This window comes from Triticum aestivum, chromosome 1D (assembly GCF_018294505.1).
Source record: "Triticum aestivum cultivar Chinese Spring chromosome 1D, IWGSC CS RefSeq v2.1, whole genome shotgun sequence".
In the NCBI taxonomy this organism is placed as follows: Eukaryota; Viridiplantae; Streptophyta; class Magnoliopsida; order Poales; family Poaceae; genus Triticum; species Triticum aestivum.
This window is the reverse complement of record NC_057796.1, coordinates 145088206-145099136: the sequence shown is the minus strand read 5'-3', so window position 1 is coordinate 145099136 and position 10931 is coordinate 145088206. Positions and strand designations below refer to the sequence as shown.

Below are 10931 nucleotides of genomic sequence, written 5' to 3'. Positions count from 1 at the left end.
CAGTTCATTTTTTGGCAGAAATTGAAAATATGCCGTAAATATATTTTAGCGGTATTGTTATCCTTTGACCAAAAAATGAATCCCATTACTCGGCAATAAATGCGGCACACGATATAAAACCCAACCTGATGCCCGGGGTACTCCCAGCAATTTGACCCCCGAGGCTCGTCTAGTCTAATCCACCTCCCCACTAATCCACCAGCTGTTTACACAGGGTCAGCTAACCGCTCTCTCTATAGATCAACGTCACTCCCCATCTTGTTCGTCTTGGTCACCCCCACCCCCACTTTCCCTTCACTGGTCAAAGGCTCCACCACCCACATCACAGTACAAGCCAAGCCAAGCCAAGCCAGAGAAAAGGACCAGGCGTAGGTGGATGCAAGTGTGAGCCCACCGTGTCCGCCCCATTCACACCCTAGCCACATGGAGCATCCGGCGCCGGCGCCGGAGCCGATGCTGCTCGACGAGCAGCCCCCCACCGCAGTCGCCTGCGAGAAGGTAAACCGGATCTGTGCTGGGATGGTCTTGGCCGTGTGTTTCTTGGCGTGGTGTTCCGTTGAGCTGATGTTTAGCGTGTTGTTTTCGTTGGGCGCTCTTGCTTGAGCAGAAGCAGCAGGATGGCGAGGCGCCGTATGCGGAGGGGAACGACGCCATGACCGGTCACATCATCTCCACCACCATCGGCGGCAAGAACGGCGAGCCCAAGCAGGTGAGCTGAGCGTCTCTTATGTTTCCCTTGTGTCTCTTGGCCTGAGTTTGCACGGCCAGTTCTTGCCTTGGTGAGATGCATCTGTTCTCCTGCAGCTATTCTCTTTAGCTATGTATAGAGTGCTTTGGTGATGATGACAAGTCATTGAAATATAGCTGTGTGGATTCTTGGTTAGATTTTTCTTCGTTTACCAAGAACCAAACAAATGTTTCAAAGCGGCTGAATTTATCAATTATCAAGGACGATGTAGCTTGTCAGCCTATTTTTGTAGTGCTCATTCGTTTGATCCTCGTGTAACTATGGTTTGCTCAAGAGATCTGTTCCAAATATGCCTGTGTGGTGTTCAATACTGTGGGTTTTCGGGACAAATTTGGACGGCTTCAGTTAGATTTTGGCCAACACTAGTGCTCAAATCTGTTACTATGAGCAACAGCTGATGCCTCTTTGGCGCCCAGTTGGTAATGTCCTGCTTTGTTTTTCAGACGATTAGCTACATGGCGGAGCGCGTTGTGGGCACTGGTTCGTTTGGCATCGTCTTTCAGGTGATTGCTCTAGCCATTGTTTGTTTCCTTGTTTGTGTTGTTGACTGCCAGCCTGATGTTTAGGGAAATGTTGCATGTGTAGGCTAAATGCCTGGAAACCGGGGAGATGGTGGCCATTAAGAAGGTACTGCAGGACAGACGGTACAAGAACCGTGAGCTGCAGCTTATGCGTTCGATGATCCATTCCAATGTTGTCTCCCTCAAGCACTGCTTCTTCTCAACCACAAGTAGAGATGAGCTGTTTCTGAACCTTGTCATGGAGTATGTCCCGGAGACGCTGTACCGCGTGCTTAAGCACTACAGTAATGCCAAACAGGGGATGCCACTTATCTACGTCAAGCTTTACACCTATCAGGTTTGTGAATTTCCAATGAATAAATGTGAAATGTGTGCCTGTCATTGTGCAACTATTCTAAGTCAATTTTACATTGGTGGCAGCTATTCAGGGGGCTGGCGTACATTCATACTGTTCCAGGAGTCTGTCACAGGGATGTGAAGCCACAAAATGTTTTGGTATGTATCAGTGAACACTGGCTGTGTGCATCACTTGATGCAGAGGCCGGGGTCTTCCCCTTTCTGAAAAAAAATGTATCAGTGAACACTGAACAGATTTGCTCGGTTTTCATGTATGGCTTTTCATGCTTGATTTTGAACTTGCCTCCACTTGCTTCATTATACAGGTTGATCCTTTAACACATCAAGTTAAGATCTGCGACTTTGGAAGCGCGAAAGTTCTGGTATGTTGGCTCTTTCCCCAAGAGTTTAGTGATACGTACACACTGCTTCAATTCATTTGTCCTGTCGTGTAGGCTACTCATTCTGTTCAGTATTGAACCAGAATTGGCACCATGGTCTGTGCTATTTTGATTTATTCTTACTGTTTTAGGCTTATAGCTGGCCAGGTGTTAAGACTAAAATTAAGTCACTTTTATATACCTTACAGTTTGACTTCTTCAGATAGTTTTGGTTTATAAACTATTATCTCTGTATTCCGCTTTTCCTTACTAGATTGCTGAATTCTTGCTTTAGCCGAATGCAAATTTTCTGATCTTCACTTCATTTATTTACATTGGATGTCCGACACTCAATTTGAACTTTTGTTCCTTTGCTACAATATCAACCTGCATAGTACTTTGATGTTACTTACCTGCTAATCCGATATCATTTTTCTTGTGCTGTTCTATCAGGTGGCGGGTGAGCCCAATATATCATACATATGCTCACGCTACTACCGTGCTCCGGAGCTTATATTTGGTGCGACTGAATATACAACATCGATAGATATATGGTCAGCTGGTTGTGTTCTTGCAGAACTGCTCCTTGGTCAGGTTAGTTCCTTTGTTTCGTTCACATATTTTGCAACCTCCTAGGTTCCAACTAAGATGTCAATACTATAATTTCTGATCTTTCATTTGTTTTTGCTAGCCATTATTTCCAGGAGAGAGTGCAGTCGATCAACTCGTAGAGATAATCAAGGTCTGCAAACATTCCATATATCTTTCTTTCGCTTATACTATTAGATGTTGTTGACCTTTGTGATGTTCTTGTAGGTTCTTGGAACGCCAACTCGGGAGGAAATACGTTGTATGAACCCGAATTATACGGAGTTTAGGTTTCCGCAGATAAAAGCTCATCCTTGGCACAAGGTAGGCTTGCAATCTCATTCTAATATCCAATCATATATCACATTTGCTGTTATTAATATATGTGGCTCACTGTTATTAATATAGTCCAGCCGTATATAAGATCTGCTGTAATATACTTAACCATGTAATGTGATGCCTACGTGTACTGATTGCACTTTGCTGTGATCAGGTTTTCCACAAGAAAATGCCTCCTGAAGCCATAGATCTTGCTTCACGTCTTCTTCAATATTCACCAAGCCTCCGTTGCACTGCTGTAAGTTTTTTCTTTTCATGTTGCTTGCTCTTCTAGGTGTTTGTTGTGGCAAGTAGGAGAGGAACAGATGAACGTAAATGTAAATATGAATGGTCTTTTAGAGACAATCAGATATATAATTCTCCTTATTGCTTGTTGGTTACTTATTTATGTATATGTGTGTAGTGTACATTTGTCAGACTAGATTGATCAGTACTAGTCTTCTATGACCATGATAATCATAGTTATGAGGACCGCCAATCCAGTACCATAGATCGATGCTTGGCAGATGACGAGTTGATATTTAGTCGTCATGTAACATATTTTGCTATAGCATGATGGCTATACTCACGCATTTGAATATCCGCGTGCAGCTTGACGCATGTGCGCATCCTTTCTTTGATGAGCTACGGGAGCCTAATGCGCGCCTGCCAAACGGACGCCCGTTCCCACCTCTGTTCAACTTCAAGCATGAAGTAAGTGCATCAGAGAAAAACTAGGCTGCTCATTTGCAATTTGACAAAAATGTATGCAACCTGTTTGTGCTGTTGTGCTTATGGGATCTGCATTTTTTTTTTTTTGCAGCTGGCCAATGCTTCACAAGACCTCATCAACAGGCTTGTGCCTGAACATGTTCGCCGACAAGCTGGTCTTGCTTTCGTGCATGCGGGGAGCTAAATATGCGCACCGGTGCCCTCAACATTGCACCTTATTGTTTTGTCATGGGCAGAAGGGTGGTGGTTTAAGATGGAGGCAGGTCAGATGATCCCTGGAGCGATATATGCCAGATTCCATCATCAGGAGTACCGGTAGAGCACCGAGGAATAACAACTGTCTAGATCATCTGCCAGGGAAGGAGCCTTGCCAGGGAAACAGCATAGCCTTACGCCGTGGACCCGAGTTTTCTTTCAGTTTTTGCCCTATTGTAAGAGTTATTAATAGCTTCTTAATGTACTGTGGCTCGTAAGTTGTCAACTATTTTGTTCTCCATTCACTGACGTAAATTGTTGCAGTAAACTTTGCTGTTCAATATGTTGTGTCATGGCAGAGTGCACGCCCACTGCCTGTCATGTAGTCTAGCTGTTTATTTTCCGTTGGGTAGTTGCGACCCGTCGTGGGATGGCATGACTGAAAGGAACTAGGGTTCGTGGGATCGAGTATTGGGGAAGCTATAGGTTTAGTATGGCCAAAGGCTCACAATAGAATCCAATGCTGATTCCATAGAAACAGGGGAGGCTTAAATTGCCCCGCTGGCAACAGGTAGAAAGGAAACAACTCGGCAAGTGAACTGATACAATAATACTCCCTTCATCTCAAAATAACTGTCTCAATTTTGTACTAACTTTAGTATTATTTTGAAATGGAGCGAATAGTAAATATTGGTTGAATAGACGGCGAGTCCCATGAGCCGTCCGATCCTGTGACGAGCTTCAATCTTGAGCGTCCACTAACTGAATCTTGATGAGGAGTTATCTGAAGCAGTTTCGGCCTGACAATACCTCCCCGTGAAGACGAACTTGTCCTCAAGGAGTTGATGGCGATCGAACCAGCCCCGTACTGTTTGCTTGAACAAGGCCGGGAAGGTGGTCTTGATGAAATCAGTGTCTTCCCAGGATGCATCATCTAGTGGTAGATTCGCTCATTGGACCATAGGCAGATTATTGCAAGGAATTTGCTGTGTGTCCAGTACTAAAACTGGCCCAGTTTTGATCCGTTCGTCTTCTTCAACCAGAGGGAGATCAGCGCATGGAATAGCTTGAGGCCCGTATGGGCTTTCTCTGGAAGGAGCAATTTATAGGCCACTTTTCGCAGTTTAGGAATCACTCGGAATGGCCCGTAGAATTTGCTCTACAATTTGATGTGCGCCGTCAAACCAAATACATTTAGGCGGTACGGTTGCACCTTCAAATACACCATGTCCCACACGTCGAAACTGCGCTCAATACGCTTGCGATCCGCACTTTTTCATGCGCTTGAGTTGCTGCCAAATTGTCTTTCAGTTGCTGCATCCACTTGTCTCCGTCATTCATAAAGTGCTCTGCTTTAGCACTAAGGGCATGTCCAATGCCTGGCCGCTTGCACGAGCGCTTAGGAAAATAAAAGAAAAGTTAAATCACGTAGCAGCTGCTGTAGCATCCAATCCTCGAACGCTAATAACAAGGCTAGGCGCTTAATATGGCACACTTCCAGTCCTAGCGCAGAAGGAAAAGAGGTCTAGCGCCCGGCGCGAGAAGTTGCGTCGACGCAAGCGTGAAGCCTGGGCTTAGCTGGGAACAGAAAAAAAGGGCTGGGATTTGGGGCATAACAGCTGGGGATTTGACCCTAGCGCCCGGGCTAAGCGCCTCCATTGTAGGTGCCCTAATACGGCTTCATCACTAATACTGTCAGGGAGGATGTTTTCACAAATGCTTGGGGTGGGTATCCGTACATTGGTTCAAATGGATTTTCCGAAGAGAGGAATGAAAAGAAGTCTTGTAACAGTCCTCCGCCATTGCCAGGCGACTTGTCCACTTTGTCGGCTCTTCAGATGCCTCGCAGCGCAAGTAATTTACGATGCATGGATTCACACATTCCGCGTGACTGTCAGATTGTGGATGATACGCAGAACTGCGGCGTAGTTCACTGCCCATGCTTCTGAATATATACTGCCAAAGTTTACTTGTGAAGATCCGGTCATGATCCGAAACTATTGCCGATGGAGGGCCATGTAACTTCAATACATTGTCAATGAACGTTGTAGCCACTTTCATCACTATAAATGGATGAGCAAGGGGTATAAAATGGGCAAATTTGGAAAGCCTGTCAACCACCACAAAAATAACTTCTTTTCTTTTTGATTTCGGCAGCCCTTCGATGAAATCCATACTAACATGTTTCCACATCATATCAGGGATTTTATGTGGGTCCAGGAAACCAGGATAAGGACATGTTTCCCCTTTATTTTTCTGGCATGTTGGGCATTAAGTGACAAACCGATCCACATCTCTCTTCATACCTGGGCAATAAAATATTTTCTTGGGCCTGGTAAGTAACTTTCATACGAGAGTGCCCTCCAAGCGCAGAAGAATGTAAGGCATGGAGAAGCCTATTTCGTAGGTCACTGTCCTTGCCTACATAGACCTTGCCTTTGTGTGTGATGATCCCATCATGTAAGCTGTTTTGGTCCACTCTGTGCTCTGGTGATAGTAGCAGTTTCTCAAGTAGTCTTTTGCAGTGCCGTCTGTCGGATAAGAATCCCCCACAGGTAATATCCAGGTAGGTGTTACTAAAGAAATTGCTTGCAAGGAAAATTTCCTGGACAAAGTGTCTGCCACAATGTTATCTTTGCCCTTTTTGTAGTACAAATGGAAGTTGAGTTCCAATAACTTCAACATGAGTTTGTGTTGAATTCTTGAGAAGATTTTCTGATATTTCATAAACTTGAGACTCTGATGATCTGGTCTAATAATAACATCTGACCCCAAGATGTAGTGCCTCCATCTTTTAAGTGCTTAAATGATAGCTAGGGCTTCCTTTACATATGTGGACAGGGCATGATTCTTTGGGCAGAGAGTGGAGCTATATTATGCTATTAGTCTGCCTTGTTGCATCATCATTGCTCCCAAGCCAGTTCCAGATGCATTAATTTCAAGGATAAATGGTTTAGAAAAATTGGGAAGGGCTAAAACATGTGTAGACATCACGGCATGTTTGAGATGTGTTTTGAGCAGTAGTCCAAGCAAAGCTATATTTCTTAAGTACATCCTGAAGAGGCCTTGCATTGCTGCCAAAGTTCTTAACAAAACTCATGTAGTATCCACACAACACCAGAAATGCCCTAAGTTGTGTGACTGTTGTAGGTACTGGCCAGTCAGCAACAGTGCAACCTGGGAAGAAACAATAGAAACTCCTTGACCAGAATTATTGTTACCCAAGTAGTCAATCAGCGGTACTGCAAATACACACTTAGATAGCTTGGCAGATAGTTTATGTTCTTGTAAGAGTTGCATGACAATTGTCAAGTGTGCTATGTGTTCTTCCATGGATTTGTTGAATATCAAGATGTCATCAAACAAAACTAGTATGAACTTCCTCAAATACTTCCCAAATATCTTGTTCATGAGACATTGGAAGGTTCCAAGAGCATTGGTGAGGCTAAAGGGCATCACCAAGAACTCATAATGGCCAAAATAAGTTCAAAAGGCAGTCCTAGGAATGTCTTTATCATGCATCCTAATCTGGTGGTAACCTGATCTTATGTCCAGCTTGGAAAATACCGTTGCACCAAGTAACTCATCTAGAAAATCCTCAATGACGGGAATTGGAAACTTGTTCTTAATAGTTGCATCATTGAGCTTTCTATAATCTATGCACAATCTCCAGGTGCCATATTTTTTAATAACCAAAATTGAGGGGAGGACTAGGCGCTCTGACTTGCTCTTATAATTCTGGATTTTAATAGTTCATTCACTTATTTTTCCAGCTCATTTCTTTGTAAATGAGTGAAAAGATCGATATGTTTGACTAGAGGGGGTGAATATGCAACTACCATTTTTAGCTCTTCTTCACAAATTAGGTTCAGCAACAAATAGGTTGTCTAGATGTGCAACTAGGTGAACAACCTATATGATGCTAACAACAACAACAACAACAACGACGACGACGACGACAGCAACAGCAACAACAACAACAACAACAACAACAACAACAACAACAACAACAACAACAACAACAACAACAACAACAACAACAACAACAACAACAACAACAACAACAACAACAACAACAACAACACCACCACCACCACCACCACCAACAACAACAACAACAACAACAACAAGCACAAGCAAGAGATACAATACAATAATAGCTTGCACAAAGTAAAGGTAAGAGATAACCACAAGTGGATTTGGAGAAGACGAGGATGTGTTACCGAAGTTCCTTCTCTTTGAAGGGAAGTACGTCTCCCTTGGAGCGGTGTGGAGGCACAATGCTCCCCAAGAAGCCACTAGGGCCACCGTATTCTCCTCACGCCCTCACACAATGTGAGATGCCGTGATTCCACAAGTGGTGCCCTTGAAGGCGGCAACCGGACCTTTACAAACAAGGTTGGGGCTCTCTCCACAACCAAATTGGAGGCTCATGATACGTCTCCAACGTATCTATAATTTTTGATTGTTCCATGTTGTTATATTATCATTCTTGGATGTTTTACAATCATTTTATAGCAACTTTATATCATTTTGGGACTAACCTGTTGACATAGTTCCCAGTGCCAGTTGTTGTTTTTTGCTTGTTTTTTACTTTGCAGAAAATCAATAGCAAACAGAGTCGAAACACAGCGAAACTTTTTGGAGGATTTTTTTGGACCAGAAGAAACAAGATGGGTCGAAGAAGTACCAGAGGGGTGCCCCGAGGGGGGCACAACCCACCTGGGCGCGCCTGGGGGCCCAGGAGCGCCCTGGTGGGTTGTGCCCACCTCGGTGGCCTCCCGCACCACCTCTTTGCTCTATAAATACCCTAATATTCCCAAAACCCTAGGGGAGTTGACGAAAATAAATTCCAGCGGCCGCAAGTTCTAGAAACCACAGATCCTCTAGACACCATCAAGGAGGGGCTCATCATCCTCATTGGTGCCTCTTCGATGATGCGTGAGTAGTTCATTGTAGACCTACGGGTCCATAGTTAGTAGCTAGAAGGATTCCTCTCTCTCGTTTGATTCTCAATACAATGGTCTCTTGGAGATCTATTTGATGTAACTCTTTTTTGCAATGTGTTTGCTGGGATCCGATGAACTTTGAGTTTATGATCAGATCTATGTTTTTATCCATGAAAGTTATTTGAGTCTTTTGATCTCTTATATGCATGATTACTTATAGCCTCGCATTTCTTCTTCGAATCTTTGGTTTAGTTAGGCCAACTATATCGATTTTTCTTGCCATGGGAAGAGGTGCTTTGTGATGGGTTCGATCTTACGGTGCTTGATCACAGTGACAGAAGGGGAACCGACACGTATGTATCGTTGCTATTAAGGATAACAAGATGAGATCTATTTCTACATAAATAGATCTTGTCTACATCATGTCATCGTTCTTATTGCATTACTCCATTTCTCCATGAACTTAATACACTAGATGTGTGGAGTAATAGTAGTAGATGCAGGCAGGAGTCGGTCTACTAATCTTGGACGTGATGCCTATATAATGACCATTGCCTGGATATCGTCATGATTATTTGAAGTTCTATCAATTGCCCAACAGTAATTTTTTTACCCACCGTATGCTATTTTTTCGATAGAAGCCACTAGTGAAATCTACGGCCCCCGGGTCTCTTCTTTATCATATTTTCCTTCGAGGTCTATTTTTCTTCGCTTTTATTATAAGATCTATATTTCCAAAAACCCAAAAATACCTTGTTGCACTTTATTTTATTTTGCTTTTATTCGCGATCTATTTATCCAATCTATCATATTTTTATCCCGTCAACTCGACAATTTCTCGCACCGTTACCGGAAAGGGATTGACAACCCCTTTAACACGTCGGGTTGCAAGTATTTGTTCTTTGTGTGCAGGTACCGTTTACGTAGTGTTACGTGATTCTCCTACTGGTTCGATAACCTTGGTCTCATCACTGAGGGAAATACCTACCGTCGTTGTGCTGCATCATCCCTTCCTCTTTGGGGAAACACCGACGTAGCTCAAGTCGCAATCAAAAGGAATTTCTGGCGCCGTTGCTGGGGATACATCATCATCATCTACTAGGTTCCTAATCACAAATCTCATCTCCTTGAAATTTACATTATTCGCCATTTTCCTCTTGTTTTCCTCTCCCCCACTTCACAAAAATTTGCCGTTTTATTGGCCCTCTTTTTCGTTCGTCATTTTTCTCGTCAGATTTGTTTTTGAGTGCAATCTTGTTGCGTAGTCACAATGACTCAAGAGAACACCAAGTTGTGTGATTTTTCCAATACCAACAACAATGATTTTATTAGCACTCCAATTGCTCCTCCCGCCACTAGTGCAGAGTCTTGTGATATTAATGCCGCTTTGTTGAATCTCGTCATGAAAGATCAATTTTCCGGTACTCCTAATGAGGATGCCGCGTCCCATCTTAACACATTCGTGGAATTATGCGATATGCAAAAGAAAAAATATGTGGACAATGATATTGTGAAGTTGAAATTATTTCCGCTTTCTTTGCGAGATCGCGCAAAAATTTGGTTTTCTTCTTTGCTTCGCAATAGTATCGATTCTTGGGATAAGTGCAAGGATGCTTTTATTACTAAGTATTTTCCGCTCACGAAAATTATTTCTCTTAGGACACAAATCATGAATTTAAAACAACTTGAGCATGAATATGTTGCGCAATCTTGGGAAATAATGAAATTCATGCTTAGAAATTGTCCTACTCATGGTTTAAATCTTTGGATGATCATACAATTTTTTTATGTGGGATTGAATTTTGTTTCTAGAAATATTTTAGATTCCGCCGCGGGGGGTACTTTTATGCAAATTACTTCAGGTGAATCTACTAAATTGCTTGATAATATTATGGCTAATTATTCACAATGGCATACCGAAAGAGCTCCTAGTAAAAAGGTTAATTCGGTAGAAGAAATAAATTCTTTGAGTGAAAAGTTGATGCTCTTATGAAGTTGGTTGCTATGCTCCTATTGATCTTAAATATGTGCCTTTGTCTACTTTGATTGAGAAAAATAGTGATGCCATAGATGTGAATTTTGTTTCTCGAAACAATTTTAATAACAATGCTTATAGGGGTAATTTTAATCCTAGACCTTTTCCGGGAAATTCCTCTAATAATTA

General features: G+C 42.8%; 1 protein-coding gene across 1 annotated transcript; it reads left to right on the top strand.

The window, feature by feature from the left end:
* The first annotated feature begins 203 nt into the window (after nucleotides 1-203).
* On the top strand, nucleotides 204-4159 carry LOC101867529 (shaggy-related protein kinase GSK2). Its single transcript, XM_044592925.1, has 12 exons — nucleotides 204-498; nucleotides 608-709; nucleotides 1192-1251; nucleotides 1334-1606; nucleotides 1690-1764; nucleotides 1932-1988; nucleotides 2439-2579; nucleotides 2677-2727; nucleotides 2802-2897; nucleotides 3067-3150; nucleotides 3504-3605; nucleotides 3715-4159. The coding sequence occupies exons 1-12, from the start codon at nucleotides 424-426 to the stop codon at nucleotides 3805-3807; spliced, it is 1209 nt and encodes a 402-aa protein (XP_044448860.1). The 5' UTR covers nucleotides 204-423; the 3' UTR covers nucleotides 3808-4159.
* The last annotated feature ends 6772 nt before the right edge of the window (nucleotides 4160-10931 follow it).

What these genes read in the sequence shown, in the direction of transcription:
- LOC101867529 (XM_044592925.1), top strand. Translation starts at nt 424, where the DNA reads ATGGAGCATCCGGCGCCGGCGCCGGAGCCGATGCTGCTCGACGAGCAG. An exon ending in CCGCAGTCGCCTGCGAGAAG is followed by an intron (nt 499 to 607) that starts GTAAACCGGATC and finishes TTGCTTGAGCAG; the next exon opens with AAGCAGCAGGATGGCGAGGC. An exon ending in AACTCGTAGAGATAATCAAG is followed by an intron (nt 2,728 to 2,801) that starts GTCTGCAAACAT and finishes ATGTTCTTGTAG; the next exon opens with GTTCTTGGAACGCCAACTCG.